Consider the following 23,570-nt stretch of genomic DNA (forward strand, 5'->3'; position numbering starts at 1 on the left):
GCAGCCTTGATTACAGCTGCATCAGAAAACAGCAACCAGGAGGACAATCAGAATAGCAGTGGAGATATAATACCCTCAGAGAACGGAGAGCTCAACCTTTCGGCAGATGACTGGAGCTAGAGAGATTTGAGTTAGAGAGGAGGCATGAGAGGGAAATGCTGACTCTTCGCCAGAGTCATGGAGGTAATGGGGAAGGGATTAACTGGACCCCAGAAGCACAAAAGGTCAGTAAATTTCTTCCGCAGTTTAAAGGGGGGGGGGTAATTTTGATAGTTTCATTCATATGTTTGAGAGGATATGCAAATAGTATAGTGTTGACCAAAGGCTCTGGGTACGGTTCCTGATCCCCTTACTCCAAGTGGATGAGTGGATGTCAAGTCACCACTTTTGAAGGGCTGGAAGACCTTTTGGTGAGGGAACAAGCCCTTAGTACTTTGCCTGAAGACATGAGGATCTGGTTAGCTGATAGACAATGTGCCACTTCGGATGAGTTGGGGAAGAAGGGAGACCTATACCTGGCAAGCAGGGCATCCCTGTACAGGAAAGGGACCCCCAGTACTGCTCATCGGGCTAAAGGAACCCATGATGGGCAGCCTAGACTGTCCCAACAGAATTTGCCAGTAGCAGGGGAAGCCACTAGTCCAGGTACACATCCAGGAGCTAGGGTTATATGTTTTGAATGCAACCAGTGGGGCCATGTGTCATCAAGTGTCCACGGAGGGAACAAAAGGTGAGGGAGCCAGTAAGTGGGAAAGACAAAATGCCAATAGTAGGTTGTCTTGAGACAACAGTGGTACCAAACTACCATCCTGCAGATGTCCTGATAAAGAAGGATTTGGATGAGGCAGTACCATATGCTTATGCAGTTACATGCAGTCAGGCTAAGAGACAAGCATGTGGGTCTGGTAGCTGGGGGAAGAACCAGACAGACTGCATAGATTCATAGATTCATATATTAGTACTAGGCTAACTGCCCTTGCAAGCCATTTTAAGCCTAGCCAATTATCCCTTGTGAGACTTAAACCCTGTACCTTGTGTTTGTGAGGCAAACACCTTAACCATTAGGCCACCCTCCCACCATACTTACAGCCAGGACTGGTGAGGTGGTTACTTCAGAGAGGGAGCTACCCTGCAGCAGTGAGACTAAAAGTGAGCCACAACTGCTTGGGGGTACTGATGGTTCCTTGGACAGAGTGACTGCAAAGGTACAGGTGAGTAGTAGTACCCAGGTTGACAGTGGTGCCTCACTGTCAGCCTGGGTACTACTACTCACCTCTACCTTTGTAGTCACTCTGCTTAAGGGACAGAGTGACTGCAAGGGTAGAGGTGAGCTGTAGTACCCAGACTGACAGTGAGGCACCACTGTCAGAGGATGCCAGACTTCCTGTGAAAGGGGACCTGGGAAGGGTTACAAGGAGAGAGTTGAGACCGGCTCAGCTCTCAGACCCTTCATATCATTGCAAGGCCTGAGGCAGGTAGCTAGGGAGGCACCGGATTCTCAAGGAAAGGGGGAATCTGTATACTGGGACAAAGGGTTACTATACAGAGAGTGGACCCATGAGGGAGGGCTTGAAGGTGAGATAGTACAACAGTTGGTAGTGCCTAGAGCCTACCATCTGGTGCTTTTAGCCATAGCCCATGATATTCCCTTTGCAGGTCATATGGGCATAAAACGTACAAAGAGGCATATTATGCAGAACTTCTATTGGCCTGGAATTTCCAGAGACATAACAGGGTACTGCAGGAACTGTGAACAGTGCCAAAAGGTAGGCAAGGCAGGAGACCAGGCGAGAGCTCCTTTGATGCCCTTGCCTGTGATTGAGGAGCCATTTCAGAGGGTAGCTATGGATATTGTGGGTCCTCCGAGTACCCCACGTTCCACAGGGAAAAGGTATATCCTACTGGTAGTAAATTATGCTACATGGTACCCTGAGGTAGTGGCTTTGTCTGCCATTGAGGCAGAGAAGATGGCAAATGCTTTGTTACAGATTTCCAGCAGGGTAGGTTTCCCAAAAGAAATACTGACTGACAGAGGTGACAATTTCCTGTCAGACCTGCTGGTTTGTCCTGTGAGGTAAAGCACATGAAGACCACCCCCTACCATCCCCAGACTAATGGTCTTGTTGAGAGGTTAAACTCTACAATCAAGTCCATGCTATGGGCATTTGAAGATCAGTTTAAGAGGGAGTGGGACAAATATTTGCCCCATCTGTTGTTTGCTTACAGAGAGGTTCCCCAGGAATCCAAAGGTTTTTCACCCTTTGAGTTGCTGTATGGGCATAGGGTGAGGGGACTTCTAGATTTAATTTGATATGAGTGGGAAGGTGAGCGTGAGTCTCACAAGGAGTCTGTTGTGGCATACATCCTAAACCTCAGGACAAGGCTTAGGGATCTTATGGGCTTGGCCCAGGAGAACCTGGCAGAAGCCCAACAACAGAAAAAGGTGTAGTATGACAGGAATGCTCGAGCCAGAGAGTATGCTGTGTAGCATCAGGTAATGGTTCTCATTCTTGTCAGACACAACAAGCAGCTTGGGAAGAGATTTGTTCTTCGAATTATAAATGTGGGAAATGCACATTGTTAACCATCTAGATAGGGTAACTTTTGAAACTGGCTGACCTTTTCTCATGTCAGCATAAGAGGCAAAAGGTTGGGCTGATTTTCCTATTTCAGAAGTTCTATGAAAATAAAAACGTAATTGTCTATGAACATCTAGCAGATGGAGTGAGCACTCTCCTTTATTTTGAAAGCTGGAAAAGAAAACTGGGAAGTCTATAGATTAATATTACTTTACAACATGACCTTGAGCAAAAAGGGTGGGTTAGTGCGTAACGAGACTCTGTATTTTTGGAAGACTAGATAGGGAGGGTTTGCTGACAAAGCTTGCAACTCAGATACTCTTTTTAGCTGAAGTCAACAGCCACCAAAAAGAGAGTTTTCCAGGAAAGGTATTTTAACTCACATGTAGCTGAAGGTTCAAAAGGAGGAAAAATTATATTGGATAAGATGAAATTGAGATCTCAAGGAGATGCTGGATGCTTATATGGTGGTTTTAATAAGGTAGTGCCCTTCAAAAATGCTTTGCACAGTCTGTGTGACATGATAGGGCGGCCATTCTCTCCAATATGCAAATTAGAAATCCCAGCTAGCTGAACTCTAATCACAGCTGCCACTGCTCTGCCACTGAAAAATAGTGTGAACTGGTGCTGTAAAGGAGTCTACCCTGTTGCCACTGGCCCATAGCACAAATCTTTTCCATTTGCTTTTGTAAAGTTTTTGAGCAGATGACTTATGACACAACAATAAAACATGCTTGACAGGAGAGGAAAGAGATGGAAGCCTGACAATTAAGGGAACTGGAGCAGCCAGTCTGTCAACTTGAAGGAGTCCAAACTGGGATGAACCATCCCTGACGGATGTGTCAGACAGTCCAGAACTGGGTCCAGAATCCAAGGTTCATCCCGAAGATGAGGCTGAAGAAAAGGGAACCAGATTTGATGAGGCCAGTAGGGGGAGATTAGGATAATTATCATCTCCAACAGACTCGATTTCTGCAGAAATTTTGATATTAGTGGACTCGGGGGGGGGGGGGGGCATAAAGAAGTCCCGGAGGCCAATCATGTACAAGTGCATCCCTTGGTGACCCCCTGTGGGAGGGATCAGGGCAATAGAGTTGCTGCGTTTGGCATTGTCAGATGATGCAAAAATGTTGCAGCAAGGCTGACCCCATTTCTGGAAAGATCGCTTCTGCAACATTCTGGTTGAGGGACCACTTGTGTGGCCATAAAATGGCTCTGCTCAGTTTGTCTGCAATGACATTTGACTACTCCAGGATGTGCGTTGCTATCAAAAAACGGTTGGAGGATATCACCCAATGCCAGACCCTGAGAGTTTCTCGACAAAGTGGGTATGATCTGGTTCCCCTCTGTTTATTTATATACCATACTACAGACATGTTGTCCAACTGGATTGCTATCTTTCCTGGAGGAAGAGAGTCCTGAAATGCTTGCAACGTGAGAATCGCCGTCCCCATCGCTAGGATATTTCTATGCAGATGGGCCTCGTCTTCCTGCCAGATGCCTTGAACTGTCTTCCCTAGAAAATGCCCTTCCCACCTATCTGGGAAGTGTCCGTGGTCACTGTGGCTATAGGATAAGAAGGGATGAATGGGCAACCCTGAGCCACTAAGGTTGACTGAATCTACCATTGAAGGTCTTTTTTGCAGGTATCAGTTATCAGAATCTTCTGGGACATTGAGAGTTCTAAGCTTGGCCACTGAGCGAAGAGTAACCACTGAAGGACCCTCATGTGAAGGTGAGCTAGAAGAATTAGTACAATAGCTGCAGTTATTTTCCCCAACACCTGGAGTACTAGTTTTGTGGGAGCTTTTGACTTCTTGATCAGAATTCTCACATAGTGACGGAGGTCGTCTACTCTGCTCTGTGGTAGTCTTGCTGTTTGTGTAGTTGTGTTTAACTCTGCAACTATGAAAACCAACTCTGAGATGGCTCTAGCACAGACTTTTTACAGTTGATGGTAATAACTAGGGAGGAACAGAGCTGAAGGGCATAATCCCTTGATTGGAGCAAATGATGCCTGGTCGGGGTGGTTATGAGCCAGTTGCCCAAATATGGAAAAACGCAGAATCCTTTGCATCTCAGGTGAGCCGCTACTACTGTCATACATTTGGTGAACACCCTGGGGGCTGTAGTGAGACCAACGGGTAGAACTCGAAACTGAAAATGACTGGCTCCAAGCCAGAAGTGCAAAAACCTCCTGGACCACTTGTCCATTTGAGTATGGTAGTACGCATCTTGAAGGTCTATAAAGCAAATCCAATTGTCTTTTCCTAGGAATGGAAGTATCGACTGCAGTGTCACCATCTGGAACTTGGACTTTTTTTACCAATTTGTTTAGGTTGACAAGATCCAAAATGGGTCTCCAGTCCCCTGTTTTCTTTGGAACTAAAAGGAATCTTGAGTAAGTTTCAGATCCTCTCTGGTCTACGGGGACTTCTTGGCTGACTCTTTTTGATAGTAACTTTTGAATCTCTAGTGTTGCTTATTCCTTTTGACTGGGTGGAATGTCTGGAACACATTTCTTTGTGGGGATAGGAAGGGAGAAGGGAATGATATATACTCTGCATATTATGTTGTGCACCCATTTGTCGTTTGTGATTTTTAGCCAGGCTTTCAGGTGCAGAGACAATCTTCCCCTGACTGCCTCCAGAGGCAAGCAATCTGGCACCTCTACAGGAGCATTGGAAGGTCTTCCAAAGAAGGATTCTCTGGAGCCCTGGTTCTGTGGACCTCCTCTGCCACAGGGGCAACTTCTTCCATTAGAGTTTCCCCCTCTGGCTCTAGGAGAACTTTCACCTTGTGTGTCCTGGTACTACCTATGAGATTTTCTGAACCACATTTTCTCACTACCTTTCTGACCCTTGGGAAAGGGTCTGGTGGAGTGGAAAAACACACTCAAACAGCAGAGAAGGCCTTGTCTTCTTGTGCACACCTGGTGAGTATTTCCTTCACTTTTGGTCAAAAAGAGATGAACCGTCAAATGAGGCATTGATAAAGGAAGACTTGAGGGGTTCTGCAAAGGCGCATCCAGGCCTGCCTCCTAGGAGAGATACCTGAGCCTGCTGCTCTTCTTGTTCCATCTGTTGCATAAGAAATGAGTTGCATGGATGAGTTTACAACTGAATTTAATGTGGCAAGCTGAGCACTGATTTTATCTGCAGTCGCATCAGCTACAGCCCCTTGGAGGGAGTCTAATAATTCTTTAATCAGGTCTCTGTAATCTAGTGAAGTGGGTGAGATAATTCAGCGACTGCAATGCAAAGGTCGCTGATGAGAGAACGCAGTTCCCATACCTATCCATCATCCTAGAGTCTTTATTAGGATAGACAGAAGAACTGGTTTCAGAACGTTCCTTTTTAGTGGCTTCCGCCATGACCATGGCATTAACCCCTGCACCCTTTGATAAAAAGCTTTTCTCTTTTGGGGCAGTTATGTATTTATTTGGCCTTCTAGGAGTAGGGTCTATAGTGTCTGGATTTTCCCAAGCCTATCGCAAGATTAATTCTACAAGCTCATCGAAAGGAGGAGTCACCCAAGAAGTTGATGGGCGAGACGCAAAGGCCTTCAGGAAAACTGACTCCTCAGCAGAAGTGGTGGAGGGCTACCAATTACCTCTCTGTTTTAAGATATCTAGAATTTCTCCAAAGGAGGCATCTTCAGGAGGTGATCATGGGGACCATTCTGCTTCATCGAGGTCAGTATCAGATGTGATAGACTCTTCCAGGGAGTCAAAATGCTTCTTCTTGCATGTTCTCTTCTGAGGGACCTCCTCAGTGGCATACTCTGAAGAGGTTTCAGAAGACTGGGTGGTACCCTGAGGGACATCCTGAGGCCTATCATCTCTGCAGACCTGTGGAGAGGGCACGTTAAAAGAGAAAGACACCGGGTTGAAAAGGGAGGAAGACCCAAAGGAGATTGTATGTCAGACTAACAAGTAGTCAAATCCCTCCTCTTTGCTTCAAAGGCAGACCCTCCTTGCCCTGAGGAACTTCCAGGATCTGACAAACAAGTTGTCAGAGACAAATGAATCACCACAGCAGAAGAGAGTAGTCCAAAGCAGAGTTAGGAGCCAAGCTCACCTGTGCCGAAGCCCCTAGAGGCATAGTCAGATCTGATGAATATCCGAAAAGTCTCCGTGGACTTGGCAGGGGAGTGTCAGCTCCTAGAGGTCTCCTGCTCCAAAGGCACAGAGATGCTCGGGGCAGGTATCTGATCTGAGGAAGGTATGGATCCTGGACCCGACACTGACACAATCTGGATATCGGAATCTTCTGGCTCCAAAGCCAGGGGACAGACTGGAGGAGGAACTGCGGCAACAGAGGGTGCTTGAGTCTGATCAGATTCCTTTGGGATCGGATCCACCAGTAGTTTGGCCAAAGCCGGTATCTTCAAGAGTCTATGACTTTTTCCTCCTCTTCATCAGAAACTTCCAGTAGACCTAGGGGACCTTGATCTGGCTAGAAGTGGAGAAGGGAGCTGAGAAGAAACCTTTTCAATAGAGGGAGATTGGCTCTTATGTTTCTGCTCCGATAAAACAGTCAGAGCCGATGAAACTCCCCGCTCCGAGGGAATCAGAGCTAGAAGGAGAGGTCTGCTTCAATAGAGTTTTTGGATCTGATAACTTTGGAGCCTTCTGTTTCGGCTACAATGAGGACATTGGCTCAGACGACGGTCTTTTGGCAGGTTTGTCAGATTTGGGAGATATTGCATCTGTGAAAGGCGACTTCAAAAGACCTTTCAGAATAAGCTTATTTTTCCGTTCCATTAATATCCATTGATTAAAATCATGGCAAATGGAACAAGACTCCTGCAAATAAAGAGCCCCCAAGCAATACACAAAGAATATGTGAATCACTACGGGGCAGTTTTTCCCCACATTTTTGAAGCCCAAGGGCTTACTATCCTGCTTTTGTGACATGACTATAATAAAAAAATAAGAGACAAGGAGAGCCAATCACTTGGAGTCTCACACAAAAAGTCCTCTAACTTAGAGCCCACACACACAGGCATTAAAATAGTAAATACATTATTTTTTTTTTAAGAAGAGAAAAGGGAGGAGGGAGAAAGGAACACACTCTAATTAAAATGGACATTCTTAGACACCCTCTAACTAAAACGGATGTCAAAAGATAGAATAGGGTAAAGTAGTAGTTCACAACTAAGCTAACTATCAAAGAGAGACAAAGAAGAACGTGGAAATAGGAAATACTACTATTTATAAAATGTAGGAAAAAAAAAACTTTAGTACTTACCCCAGATCAATACTGTTGAACCTCTTTTCTGCGCAGCAAATGAGATCTGAGGTAATTGGGGATTTGCAATATGGGTAATGAATAGAGCCGATGAGCTTTGCTGAAGAGCTCAAGCTGGAGAAATGGTCGAGAAGGATCAGATCCGACCCACCAGTGAGAATAAAGGCGAGATTGGCAACATCACATCACTGGGTTCAGTCATTAAGTACGCAATCAAAAGCTGAATTTAATGCATGAAACATACAGTGTTTTACAAGATAACTAAAGTTATATAGGATTAGAGAACAGAATTATGGCATTTCATTTATTAGTCATTTTTAAGTAACTAATCAACAGCCAACCTGTAAGCAAACTGTAAGTGGACAAACGGAACAGCTAACAGTGAAAGTAGAGAGAGAATATCAACAAGTGGCAAATAAATAACATTGTTTTGTAAAAGTGTTAAAAGATATTAGTATTCTAGGAACTTACAATATAGGTATTCTTACTATGGCTAAGGTACACAAGTTAATATACAGCACATTACAGAACACAGTGATTCAAGGTGATGAGATACTATGTGCTAATAAAAAGCCACATGCACAAAAAATAAGACGCAAATACTAAGAAAGCTGACAACTGTACAGGTAAAGAAAAAAGGAACGGAAGACATATTAAGTTAGAATTAAGAATGTGCAGGATGCTAAGGGAGAGATTAAGTTATTTATTTACTTTTTTGTTGACCTACAAGATATGGGTTATTTTCAAGGGAGATTCAAGATGAGATTCATGCTGGCAAGGAGCAATCTTCCCCACTGTTTGTGAAAGGGTACTTAGGACAGCTTCTGATAGAAGATAACGGCAGGGGCAAGAACATGGAGCAAATGACATAGGGTGTACTTATGGCGAAACAAAACTAAGGTACTGAAATATACAAATGTGACTGTATCAGAAATGGAACCTAATGGCTTCTCAGTTGAAGAGATGTTTGCTTTGGGAATGTAACTAAGCCATAAGCTTAGTGGATCAAAAAGCTGTGGTGCAGGGTTACGGAGAAGCTTGATGTTCAGGGCAGAGTTGTGAATGCTGTCTATGGAGTTAAGGGCTTAATAAAACACAGTAAGGTAGCAGGGAAGGGTAATACCAAGACAGCACACAGAGGCATGGCAGGAGGAGGGACGTCAGTGAGATGAGAAAGATTTTCTGAGCTGTGAAATTCAGTCTGAATCTAAAGACAATTAATACAGTCAGAAGGAGGAATATAGTCTTTTTTCACTTTGCTAGAAAGAATGTGTTAATTTTTACTAGACTGTAGTGCAGAAAAGTTCACCTAATGGGTTCCTTTTGTGGGACAGATATTAAACGTTACACAGCTAACTGGTGATAAAGTGCATGTTATACTTCATAGGAACAACGAAAGCTTAAGTACCATTTGAATTGAGTTATAGAAGTGTCTCAAACAATGTGGAAAATGTTAAATTGGAGGTGTGTGACAGGAATGTTAATGTCAGGAAATGTATGTGAGCAAAAGAAAGAGTATGTTTTTTGATGCTTGGACTGTAAGGTTTCACAGTCTGTGTGGTTGTGTCTGTGCCAGAGGGCCACTATAACACAGAATCCAAATAATAAGGTGTAAAAGCAGACTCTCTTACTAGAAGGTTTGGTGCACTCAAACACGGTTAAGAAATTAGTGGGCTTTATGTACATTCGTAACTTATTTCAATATTTTATAAGGAATACTGGATAATCCTCTTGAGTGAGTCAAGCTTAAATAAAAGGTTGTTATGGTGCAAGGATATAGTGGTATTGCTAAGATGCACATTTAACAGCATTCTTAATTCCTCATTGTGTACGGTCTTAAAACCAGACACAAATGACCTCTGTTGTAATGGTAAGCCAAGGAAAATAATGATAAAACATTCAATCTAACATGGTAAAGCAAATCTTTGCAAGATAATATTTGCTTTGAACATCTCCTCTGGATGTTTTCCAAGGATGAAAGATTTCCCTTGGTATATAAACAACGTGAGAGTGTCATATTCCACTATGGGTCTGGCACAAATAACATACATTTGTATTAAGAACTGTTGTTACCTCAGTGATAAATTACTACAGTACCTGCAATGTGCAACTCGTGACACACAACCACTTTCACACTGTGTCTGAAGTCTTGTTGCTGTTTATTGGTACACCCAGATCCTTAAAGGTTTCAACAACAGACAGTGAAAAGGTGTAAATCACAAGTGGGATAGTTCTTAAAGGTCCAAAGTGCATCACTTTAAACTTATTAAAGTTAACATTCAGTCTATGGTTACCTAACCAGTCAGCTACTGTAGGCACATAATTACTAAGGGGAATAATGTTAGCATTCTTTAATGATTAAAGGGTTGAACTAAATACGAAGGATGAAAAACATCCAACACATTAGTAACGTTATGTTCTTACCATAAGTAATGTCTGATGAAGTCCTGGTGGAGAGGGACGAAAACGCGTGTTTCTGTATGGTTATGTGAAGAGCGTTAATAAATTCAATATAAAATCTTTTTTGGCACTCTTTCTGCGACTCTAGTAGCATTTTGGTGTATTTATAGTCGTTGGTGTGCTACCTTCCATCGTTTTTGGTGATTCTTACCATAAGTAGTTATGAGAGGTTCATAAAATAGAAAGGCCAAACTATGATATATAATATCTGCAGAGTAGAGAAATATCTAGTAACTTGTACATCTAAAGTAAACATAGGCAATCTTCTATTACAAAAATATGGAACAGCCTACCCTCTAACATAAGAAATATTACTCAAGCTGCTGGCTTCAAAAAAGAATTGAAACTATTCTACCTAAATAACTGGATCTGCCCTTGTCAGGACCCCACCTGACCTCCCTACTATAATCTGCTCTATAATCTACTCTGTTTTAAGCTAATCTTAACAATCCTCTGAACTACTTGTCTAGCAATTTGCATAATTCTGTCGGCCACTACCTGTACACACCAAACATGTATCACCAAAATAACTTATCCAAATACTGTAAAGTCTACAGCTGCTCAATAACATAGTTTGTATTATTCTTGGTACAATGTTTATGCTTTGTCTTGCTCATTCTTGTATTAATATGATGTTTTACTTAATTTGTGTATTAATATTATGTATATATTAATATGTTTTACTTAATTTGTGTATCACTAAGAATATTTTTATTCTGGAGCTTTTCTCCTGGGTCTCCACTGAAAATGGGCTATTACAGCTCAGCTAGACCAACCCGGTTAACAAATGTGAAATAAATAAATAGTAAAAGACATTTACGAAAGACAACATTTGTTATGTGTGTGTGTGTGTGGGGGGGGGGGGGGGGTAAAGCCAGGTTTGGTGTAGTGCCAACTACTAGATAGCAAAGAGAATAATGACAGAAATGTGCAAGACACTGAAGTATTCATCAGCCCCTTGTTCTCACTTTTACACGAGGTTGGTGTGTTAACACCAACATTAGTCACTGTGACCATATCACATACAGTCAGTGTTCAGGCAATCTGGTTACACTGACCGATGTTGATACCCGAGACGAAGGAGTGGCTTAGTCCGCATGATCTGTCTGTGTTGTGCATGACTGCCTACAGTTCAGACAGCCATCTGGTTACATAATGGTCAGCATGAGTATGCCTTTTCTTTCAGGAGAAAAATGTAAGTGTGGCTGATGCAACGGGTTTTGATGTACAACCTACAAAGTCAACTGATGACAGTGCTTATTCAAATAAAGCTCCTTTGAGAAAAATCACTGTAGAAGAATCATTCTTTGAAACTGGATTTTTATTTTTTTTTATTTTTATAACTCATTAATTCACTTACCAAGGGACCTAATACCAACAAGACCTCAAGCACTGTCTAAGTGTCTCTATCCCCTCAAACTAATCCCTTTGAGTTTCAGGTCCCAAGGTGGAGATATTGGTTTTCAGGGTGGAATTGTGTGCAGGAATTCTGCATGAACTGGTTTAAAACTGTATTCAGATAAAGCAGTGTCCCTTGGTGTGTGTGTTTAGATAGAAGACAGGTATACTTTGATTAAAGTGTTTTAATATATCTTAGTATACCCCTTGACAAGGGTATATGCCACTAACATTTGACCCAGCTGCTTGGCATTTGGGAACATATGTGGACAATGACCTAACTTTTGACCAACATGTGCTCATTATTGTAAGAAAGTCCTTCTATATTCCACAGCTTATAAACAACAGGACTGTGTCTAGATCTAGGGATGTTACTAACCTTTTACTCAGCCCTCATTAGGTCAATCGCTGAAAAGAATGCCCGATTTGGCAAGTATCCATCCAGACATCTGTAACAACTGTAATACCGACAGAGATACCTTACTAAAAAGATACAAGGCCTAAACAACATGCTCTACATGGACCAACTCAAAGAACCTGTCACTATACTCGGTAACCTACAAGCCAACGGGTGATTTGTGTCTGGCATAAAAGGCATCCTCTGACCCAATACTGAATGTCAGCAAGATAAGTGGCATCAGAAATACTCAGTCTAGAGATTTAAACCTTTTCTGCATCATCATCAGAATAGTTTAGAAGAACAGGCATATCTCTCAGAGGATATCACTGCTTTGGAACAGACTCCTCATCCACATAAAAGTTCATCCCTGTCCATATTCAAGCACAGCTTGGATCTAATGGATGGGAAACATAATATTTTACCCAGGAATCCCCCTGTACTAATGGACACAGCAGCTCCTAAATGCTTTATCCCATACATGTGTCCCTTCAAATGATCTATGATACGATCCGTTATTCTCAATAGGGGTAATATATAATTCTCAACTATGGGATGGGTAAGGCTAATGGAGGGGAAACAGAAATTTTACCCCAGGACTGGCCCCTGTACTACTAGTGGATAGAGACAGCTCCTAAATGCTTTATTGCCAGGCATGTGTCCCCTCAAATTATCCATGGTATGATCCCAGTTACTCTCATTAGGGGTAATATATAATTCTGAACTATGGGAAGGCTAATGGAATAGGTTAATTTGAGCAGAAAAAGGGAAACTGATTAGGCATAAAATGCCTCACAATGACTAGCTACACTAGTACTTACCTATGAACCTATAATAAAGGTCTTTTGACAGGAATTCTGCATAGTATTGTAGGACTTTGTATATTGGACAATATCTGGGAAGGATACTTTCAATGATGAAACATACAGGGAGAGATTACCATTTTGTGATGTATGATATTCTTGTGCTTTGTTTTCTGACTTCCTGTAAGACCTTAACCACCATCATCTGAAGCTTGTCCCTAAAAGTATTAAGGCTTTAAGTATGTGGGCCACTAGCTTCTGTATTTACAGGTTTTGGTGTATTGCAGCACTTCCCTGCCAAGTTAGCAGACTGCTGTGCAAAGTAACAACTGGGTTTGCCTGCTCTGCCTTCTGCACCAAAGTGGAAAACAATGGATGTGTGGCCCAAAAAGAAGCAACTTGGAGGAGCACTGTCACTTCCAGATTTTTCTGTTTAAACACTCTGGAGATGAGAAAGGCAGATGTACAGCAGACTCACTTTCTCAGTCAGGCGGAATAAATCTTTGGTGCAAGCTTTGTGACTTATCTGGACTAGAAGGTCTGAGGTAAACAGATTCATCAGCATGTTCTCCAGGGTTTCTGATATTGTCCTGAAAAACTGTGGATCCCACCTCCATTCACAGTTGTTGACACAGGACAGACACAATCTGTTTGTCATGATATTTTGACCCACAGAGATGTAAGAGGCATGTTGGTGTGTATTCATCTGTGTAGCCATTTCTCACATTAGCACTGATAATTTACAGAGTTTTTATGACTGTTCCCCAACTTACTGCTTTACCACTTAACTGTTATGTTGTAAGTCACTACCTTTAGATTGCCTAAATTAAGCTTCCTTATTTCAAACAGAAGACTCATCATCATCATTTTCATATTTATATAGCTTTTCTATGTGCTTCTAGAAGGTGTAGACCCTGAGGCATCAGAGATGTACTCCCTAAGTTAAGTGCCAAGTGTCTGTGGCAAATGTCTGGATGGGAGAGAGTGGGTCATGAGAAAGCCTTGGCCAGTCTCTACCCTGTCTACCAATCACGTGAATTCCTTCCTAATGGGGAGAAGAAGGAAATCCACAGTGGACACTGGTGCTGAAGCTAAGCACACTTCAGATACTACTGGATTTTCCTTGTGTGTAACAGGTCAGTGGCACCATCTGAATGGATGCCAAATGTGGCATAAAGGTTGCAATATGTTCCTAGCTTGCAGTCTGTCTACTTGCACTAGACTAAGTAACAGTGACTTTATCATCAGAGGTTTCTTCTTGAGGAGGAACTGGGCATTTTCTGTATCCAAAAGGTTCCCAGGAAAATCTTTTTCATCACTGGTTCCAGGCTGGATTTGAGAATCTTCACTGTGAATCCCATGCGTGAGACTGCCAACATGTCAGTGGCGACTGCCTTGCATTCGGGGGGGCTAAATTATGTAACATTCCTAGCATGAACGCATGTTCACCCTCTCTGTCCTCAGGCAAGTGAAGACTGGAGTTATGAACTCTAACTATCCTTGGTGCCAGAGAATGATCAAGGGGTGAGGTGAATTTAAGTAGTTCCTCACCACCCTAGTTAAGTCTGACAGATAAGAAGGGAAGATTCCTTTCTCCTCTTTTGGGGTGGTACAACTTCTGAAATGGGATGGCTGTGCTGGCAGGACAGTGGCACACTGCCAGTCTACCACACATCATATTCTTCTGTAAATTTCTTGTAATCAAATTTCAGGGATAGACGGTGGCTGAGGGGGTGGCGACACGTGTTGGGATCTAGTTCCTCCTTGGGAGTAATTGTATCTGGCCAGCTTGGAACTGGAAACCTCTCAAATAGTCCTCAAGGGAAAAGGACCTAGAAGCATCTAAGGAAGCAGACATCTTTTATGGTAGTTGGGAACAGGCATCCAGGGCAGGTGTCAGGACAAACTCTTGCAGCAGCAGTGTCTAATGAAAGGAGTCCACTCCACTGCCTACCTCGATAGGCGCTCATCTGGTTAAATAGCTTGCCTGTACAAAGGATTCAAGTTTCTTCTAGTCTAAATAAGCTTTTAAATTCTTAGCCATACTCATGCTCACAAAAGGAGATAGTGGTCATTCACCAAGCAGAATGAGCACTGGGAATGGAATTCTTTTGGTGGAATATGTCTTTAGAGAATAATTTATAGCATGTTATATTATGGAAATTTAGATAAGTCAAATTCTGTAAACAGGTCCCTATCAGAAAACAAAAAATAAAGCCTCAAGAATATGCAATAAAACAAATGCAATAAAACAGGAATAGTTCCCAAGTGGGTACTTATTCACTAGTTCCTTTGAAGTTCCCTCAAATATGACAGACATGAACTACCTAAATGCTTTGATTGGAGAGAAATGCCATGGTTGCAATATTCTTCATAGCAAACATCAGACCACTGTCAAGTCTTGGAGGATTTATGCTATCTAGTACCACCATCCTTCAGAGGTCAGAAAACAAAATAAATTGGATCAAGTCTACATTAAAACAGCATCTCTCAAAGGAAGCTGCCTGCACTTCTTTCAAAAGCAATTGTTAAAACAGGTACTGGGTGCTAAGTCAGTCCTGAAACTGGCACTGTCTTATAATTCCAAATGTTAAACATTGCAATTACTTCTGTGAATACTGTAAATTGAATACCCATTGTACTGTAAATATTCTGCATAACTTACTTTAGTGTCACTTGTATATTTAAAGGTAACACCTAATAACACGATCCATGTTCCTTGTGTCAAAAGTTGGAAGATTTGCTTACAATTAGTACTAAATCCAGACTTACTGACGACAACTGTACTTGTACAAGTGGCATGGCTTGAAGAACTGTTGTTACATATATTAATGACTGAACTGATGAGATAAATGATGTTAGGCAAAGAGCTAATAGAACACGTTTAGGAAACGATGTGCCTATTGTCTGTAAAGACCGCTCAACCCTTATGAAACCAGATAATGCCATTGACAACTTTGGAATTCTGAATACAAGTATTCGGCAATCTGAGGATTCGGAGCATATAGAAGGAAATAAAATAAGAAAGAAAGTAAGAAATTCACAACAAACAACAAAGAAAAAGAAACTGATAAATGTCTGTAAGGCAAAGAGACTACATACTGAAAATGACACTGTTTTGTTATGTAACACACAGGTTGCACGGAATAACATTTTTCTACCAGAAAACCTTCAGTCTGCAGAAAAAGGCATCATTTTTCCAAAACAAAGGTGGAAAAAAGGCAAGGGGGGGGGGAGAGAAATCAAAACTGAATGTGGAAGGACTGAAGAACATTACTGTAAGAAAAAAAGAGGAGAAACATGCACAGTAACAACACCGCTGAAGCTGTGCATGCACAAAGCCAGCTGAATGAGAGCTGTATGCAAATGTAATAAATCAAAACAGTGGGATTAATAAGAGCAATGGTGATGAAGATCATTCCTTACTGATGCAGCACACATTTCTAAAGAAGCAGCTGAAGATTCTTCAGATCTGGTCAGAAAAGATATTTTTGTAATTGGAGATTCAACTACTAGAGTAACGGACACTTAACACTTGCACAGAAGATAATGAAAATCAAACAATATTGCGCTTGTTAGGAGAAAAACTACAGGATGTGAAGCAGGCCTTAGAATGCGTTAAGGAAGTACAAATCTGGTTTTATTCATTACCGTACAAATGATCTCATCTGCACGGACACTGGCTGGAACTTACAGCCTTCTTAGATAGCATAGCTTGTACAGGTGTTAGGGCACTTTTTTCATGTAGTTATTTACCCAAAAAACTTCTCATTCATGGTGAAATGACTCTCCTTTCTATAAGTCATTTGTGAATGTGTCCTGTTTTAAAAAATGGAAAGGTGTAGCACACTAGTCGAGTTTGCATGTCAGAATAATAAGTTACTTTTAACGAATCTGAGTAGTTTCTGTAGCTCCATATATGAACATTTTTATTAGTTCCTGTAAATGTTTGTTAATCTATATTCAATGTTCTAATACGAGTGGATTAATGTTTCACACACGCACATGGATCACTCCAGTGGCTCTACTTGATAGAGGCACGGAGGACTTATGTCGGATGGCATGATGCCAGGGCACTTCTATGGGCTAGGCTCTAGGGCCATTAGCCTAGTACACACCTATGAAACTATGAACATCTGAGCTTAATTTTGGGCACACGTGTTCAGAAAGGATGGCGTGCACTTGTCAAGATCAGGGAAGAGAATTTTTGCAGCAGACATTTTGCAATATTTGACAAATACAATGCAGGATTTTTGTCAGGTCAAAAATGTAACAGTTTACAGATAGCAACATTTGATGCATTGCTGATGGATATTTATGCTAGGAGTATGAGTATTAATAATAAAGTTTTTTTATTGGAAAATGTGCTATGTTCCCACAAGACTGATGCCATTACTGCTTATTAATTGTGGTTAAAGAACAATGACTAGAAACCAGTTCTGTCAGGGTATAAATGTTTTTAGTGTAGTAGTCATTCTAGCAAAAATCAGGCAGATGTGTCATGACAGGGATTAGACAGAGTTATGAGACCTGTGATTATTACATGTGAAATGATAACACCAGTATTATAGATTGTGTAACTGTGACAGTAGAGAGAACCCTGGAACATATAACAATTGCTGGAGTGTACAGACCAAAGTCAAGAGTTGATGACCTAGAAAAATTCGTATATTTCTTGCACAAAACAGACGAGGGACTGGAATAATACTGCTTCAACAACATTAGTAAGGAAATTACTCACAAAGTACGCACAGGAACAAAAAATTGCTTCAGATTGTACAAAAAAAACTACCAGGGAATGGAACATACTAGACATTGTTTGGGTTCCTAAAGAAATTACTGTTACTTCATGCCAGGTTTTATCACTGCTGATGTGCAGTGATCAAGGGTTTATAAAGGTTAATTTGTTCCTTGATAATTCTGCCAAACTAAAATCTAAACCAATGCACAGAAGATTAACAACAGAATATATGGAAGCAAAACAGTTGCTAAGTAAAACTAACTGTAATGATGTGTTCAGCTGTAAAAAAACTGCAGAAGGAATGTGGAAATTTCTGAAAGATAAATTGCTTTAATGCAAAACATAAAAAAAATGTTTACCATCAGGATCTAAGCACACAACGTCAGGAGGATACATTTCCATAAGAACAAGATACTAGATTAAGGTGAGAGACAAAAAATATATAAGAAATGGAAAATGGGTTAAGCTACAACTTTGTAAAATTAAATAAACAGCTGGACAAACAAATTAAACATAGTGTGAGACAAGATCAAGAAAAATGAAGAAAATGTATAGAAAGATATAAAACATAATAGGAAACCATTTTACAGATAAATAAGATCTGGAAGGGGTAAAGCCATACAAACTGATAAACTGTGTGTAGATTCTAAAATGTACTCTCAGAAGTAACAGATTACAGACATATTTACAAAATCTTATGCTAAACAGTCTGGCTCCACAAAGTGGGTGATAAGTTGTACTACTGACATCGAGATAACCTCAGATACTGAAATCAAATTAGATTATATTGAAAAAGAACTATGCAAACTGGATTCAATTAGTAATAATGATGTGAGAACACTTCAACAATAACTTACAGTATCATTTCATCTATTATTTACTAGGTCATACAAATATGCGGAGATTCCTCATGATTGGAAACATGCACTTATTAAGGAAAATGAGAGTAGTTCAAACCTAGAGTCATAAAGACCCTAAAGTCTACTTTTCATGTTGTGGACAAATAATGGAGAAGATAATATTGGATAATGAAAAATAAAAGGCAGCTGTTGCAAGACAAAAGCGACACTTGGTAGATGGTAAATCCTTTATAAGCAGAAAACTCCAAATCCAGAAAAAATACAGACAATGTTCATCCAAGATAAAGCAGTGCAAGCAAACACAGGTGAATAATATGCTGACAAGTACATCAAAAACTAAGCATATGAGATTTGGGAGACAAATTGAAAGATGAATATTTAATACAGCACACACTGATTCTTTTAATGACATGGGTATATGGGTATATCCAGCTTTGAGTTTTTCTTATTATATCAACCAATTGGTTAATACTTATAGTAACACAGGTTACATTAAAATATTTATAAAGTCTAATAAATCAGTAATGATGATGTCATTGTTAGTTACATTAGACCCCAACTTGTATGTGGAATAACAATATGGAAACTTTATAAGAAAACAAGCATGAGTAAACTGAAAAGACTACAGCAGAAATATACCAAGGGCATCCAAGGATGTGAACATTTAAGTTATCATGAAAGACTAAAATATCTGAAACTGTACAGCGTCTCTTACAGATATTTGGGTATATAGGGCATTTAGAGAGCTACCTCTGGGAATGTTTAGGATTATCAAAAGGTAGTAAAAGAATCATCATTCAATATGTAGAAGATTCTATAGGAATGAGAAGTGTACCAATTGGTTCTCAGAGAGCAGCTGACGTATTGAACAGACTACCAAATTAGATTGAAGCAAGTACTAGTTTAGTTATTTTTATGAATAGCCTGAACAATAACAACAATTGTTTTGGTATATTGGCAGATTAGAAGGGCATTAATACCTGTGCTTGAAATATTTGTTATGTATGTATGTACATACTTGTATCTACTGCTGAAAATTATTATTTTTTTAATCATAACTGTATGTTTGATGTATTACATGTTTTAACTCTTGCCCTTGTGGCCTGGGTCATGGCTAAAAAGGTCTGTTGACCAGTTTACTTACCCAGTTAACAAAACGAAATAAAAACTAAAAATAAAATTCTCATAACACCAACAAATGAAAGCTCTGTAGGTCAGTCAGGAATTCAGATGCAATGTCAAGCCTTCCAATAAACACCTGGAGTAAGGAATACTACTACAGTGGTGATCCCTGCAGTGAGCATTACAATTTATCATAATAGTTATATATCCATTCATATTGCTCAATTATCCTTCATTTTACAGGTATCCCTGATTTGGCCATGCTCATCATACTTTTTTTTCTGGTAAATCTCTGATTATTACAGTCTGTCAGTACCGAGTTTCAAATGCATAGTGATGAAAAAAGTTCTATTAAATGTTTAAGTGAATTGGAAATTTGGAATAACAAACTCACCTGCTTGCCACAAAGTGAGGAAACTAGATTGCAAGTTGAATAATGACGATTTTGTAGAATGAGTAAGATCATATTGATCCAAGTTTGACTTTTCCCTTTTCTATATGCATAATACATGAAACTATCAAGTCACAAATTATACACAGGTTTATAAAGTCCCTTAATACACAACGTTTTGAGTTTGCTTTTACTTCTTAATCAACCCTTATTAGCATGCCATCCTTTTAACCAGTTACAAAAAGCTCTAGCCTGTACTGTCTGTTCTTTGTAAACTATCTTATTTTGAATTTATTATACAGTGTGCATTGTTAAGCAAGAAAATAAAGCCAAAGATTAAAGTAAAAATGAAATGAGGCTTTCAATAGGTTGACAGGGCAGTAACTTTTACTGTACTGCTGCTACACTTTACTGTTCTCGTCTTCCTTTCATTCTGCATTAAATTGCCCTCCCCTTCTGTTTTCTCTCTCCCGTATATCTAATTGTATATACTGCATACATTGAATATTTACTGTGTGCTGTAGTTTGAGGCAGTTATACAACTTGTCTAACAATTTAGACACTGGCAGTTGTTTTTTTAGTTCTGTTTTTTTTGATACAGTTGTACATTTTATAACACAGTCTTAACTGTGCATCACTCTTGTATGAATCCAGCTTTGCTGTGTTCTTCCTGTTGTATTCTAGGCTGAGCCTGAAAATGGTCCACTGTGATCAATGTTCTGATCTAATTAACAAAAAAATAAGTAAGCAAGTAAATAAAATAAACTATAAGATATTTGTGTAGAGTATCTTGGTATATGCCAGAAAATTTCACATCAGTGAAACAAATAAAATCAATTACATTTTTTAATAAATCCTGCTGTTTATCTCAAGATCTATTTAATTTTTAGTAAAACTTGTTTTTTTTTTCAAAACTATCATTTGCCAATGTGTAAAATCGAGCATACAAAACATTTATAACTTGAATCAAGCTTGTATAATATCTGCATTGGAAAAAATTAAAACCTTCTCTGGCACTGGATTGCTTAACAAGTCTAGCACACACACTCTTACACACTTTCCCTCATCTTCTCTCTATCCTGATTTTCTTATTTTGTGTTCCTTATTTTTTTTGCCTTCCACCTTGAGGTGCCCCTGTGTAGTACGCTGCACAAGGAAGAACAAAGAGCATTTCCTTACATCTTGAGATGACCATTCTAGACAAATATTAATAATAGAACTTTGGAAGTGTCAGCTGCAGGCATAGCCAAATTACTTAATTTCAATGTCACACAGGCGCCTGCAGGTAAAGTATGTTCTCTGGCACTCTCACTGCAGCGCTGTGAAGAACAAAATTTCAAAGGAAGCCTGAGGGGACTGAAAGGCAATTACATTCTTCAAAATGAGATTCCAAGCTATGTTAGGGAACAACATGGTCATAGTTACGCTGAGCCCTTAATGTTCTATTCTTAATAAATACTTGGTTGTTAAATGAATCCATAGTAATCCATAAGCATAATACAATAATGTTAAAAATAAAAGTGTCTCACACTGACTTTATTGTATGCAATTTGGGATGTAATTTATGAGAAATCTTTTAAAAGGAAGAAGGCATTTTGTTGGTTTTAAAGTTTCCATGAACTAGACTATGAGCAATATTGACATTCTGAAACATAAATCACATATATAAATACAATGCTCATATACTAGCAATAATGTTATATCTATTATCACATGTTAAAATAATAACTGGTAAAATACATTTTCCATATGAAACAGAAGCAAATGTTACCTGCAAGTTATACTTTCGGTGGAATTCAAAGCTGGACACTGAAAGAAATAAAACCGTGGCACATGGTCACTAATTCAAGTATAACAACACAAACAGGCAGACAGAAAAGCACTAAATCAAATGCTATATAACAAAATCTTAAGTTAATTTACAGTGTTCCAAAAGGATCTACTTGTAAATTTCTTTTGAGGAGAAAACAATATGCAGACAGTGCTCACAGAACATATGTCATGTGACTAAACAAGCTCTGTGCTGAGAAATACAAGGATGCGGTCTTTCAATTTTCAACTAAGAAAGTCAACTAGCTTTTTGGACTGCACTACAGCTATGTTGTTGTTGTATCTTTCGGCTTTTCCCGGTTAGGGGTCGCCACAGCGGAACTCCGGTCCGCTAATGATTGGCAGTAGATTTTTACGTACCGAGTTGTCAGCCCTGACGGACAACCTTCAACGAAGGTACGGCCATTCGCGCATGTCTCTGCACAGAAGACGCATTAGCTGAGAATCGAACAGGACGTCTTACTGTGAGGCGACAACACTACCGTAGCACCACCACCGCAGTTCCCATAATGAATTATTTCCACCTGTAGTAAAAAAGATGCACTGTATGCATACCAGACTAGGTAGCTGGTAGCTTGCTGCAGAATATAACCTCCTTTTTATAATCAATCTGTGCATATATTTTAACATTATTAAAGAATCAGCCACATAGAAAACTGTTAGATGTAGCTCGTGAACTAGCTAAAGTAGAAAATTGGATCTACAAGAAAGAAAAGTAGCATATACTAAACATTAAACAGTGAAAACTATCTACACAATAGAGCCACTAATATCATTCTGTTTTGCATAATTATGTCACTATGATTTCATCAGATGACAGCAGAGATTTCTGGAACCAAAAGGTAGGATTTAAGTAGCAGTTCCTGTCTTACCATGTATGAAGACGTTTTTCCGTGCTGATTTATGGACTGGAGGAGAAACCCAAAAAAATCTTAATAAACTAGACAACTTGTTGCTCACATGGCAGCTCTGTGCGCTGAAAGTGAGTCTTTGAAACTGACATTTTTTTTAATTAGGACCATAGTTCTGAGCTTGACCAATGGCTGAAGTGGCAACATTGGGAGCTGAGTATGAGCCATGGTAGACACCATGTTGGAGAAATGACAGGATCTGGAGAATTGTGCAAGTGAGAGACTATGCAAATGCCTGGTCTGAAGAAGGGAGCTGAAGGTAACTGTGTTGGGTATTTTGTAGAGAACTGCTTGAAAGACTCAGGTGCTTTGGACGGCCTGACTACCATATTCATACAGCTGATAGGGTCAACTGCACACTGGAGAAAAATAATCCATAGCAACTTATTAAGTTTAACAGTTTTACAATAAAGGAATAGTTAAAGCAGCAAGGAGCAATGAGGAGAGATTTAATGATGGCTGACTGCAAAGTCTGTGTTCCACAGGACTTTCCAAGGGTGGTCAGTCAACATAAACACTAGCTACTTTTTGTGGTGTGGAATTTGTGAAAAGAAGGAGCTGTTGTATGTCTAAGCTACTCTGCAGTTTTACAACTGATATGGAAAAGTATAATATATTGCTTTAAGATGTTGTAAGAAATGGTTACGCTATATACTGAGGTATTATAGGAAAACATCCATGGTAGATTGTAAATGTCATGAATGCACCACAACTGATAGAATTGCAAGTTACTGACTGTTTTCTCATGCGGGTTGAGACTAATTCTGGTACAAAGGTTCCAGATGCTGCACAGATTCACAAGTCTTCAGAGGGAATTGAGCCAGCA

General features: G+C 40.0%; 1 protein-coding gene across 1 annotated transcript in view; it reads right to left on the bottom strand.

The window, feature by feature from the left end:
• The window catches only part of LOC122796731 (carbohydrate sulfotransferase 9-like), a 1,153,521-nt gene that overhangs the window by 120,807 nt on the left and 1,009,144 nt on the right, over positions 1–23,570 (bottom strand). Inside the window, exon 3 of the mRNA XM_044065440.1 lies at positions 21,775–21,812. Coding sequence (XP_043921375.1) covers positions 21,775–21,812 — 38 coding nt within the window. The remainder of the gene's footprint in view (positions 1–21,774; positions 21,813–23,570) is intronic.

Source organism: Protopterus annectens, chromosome 3.part0 (genome assembly GCF_019279795.1).
Source record: "Protopterus annectens isolate FY-2018-M chromosome 3.part0, PAN1.0, whole genome shotgun sequence".
NCBI lineage: Eukaryota > Metazoa > Chordata > Ceratodontiformes > Protopteridae > Protopterus > Protopterus annectens.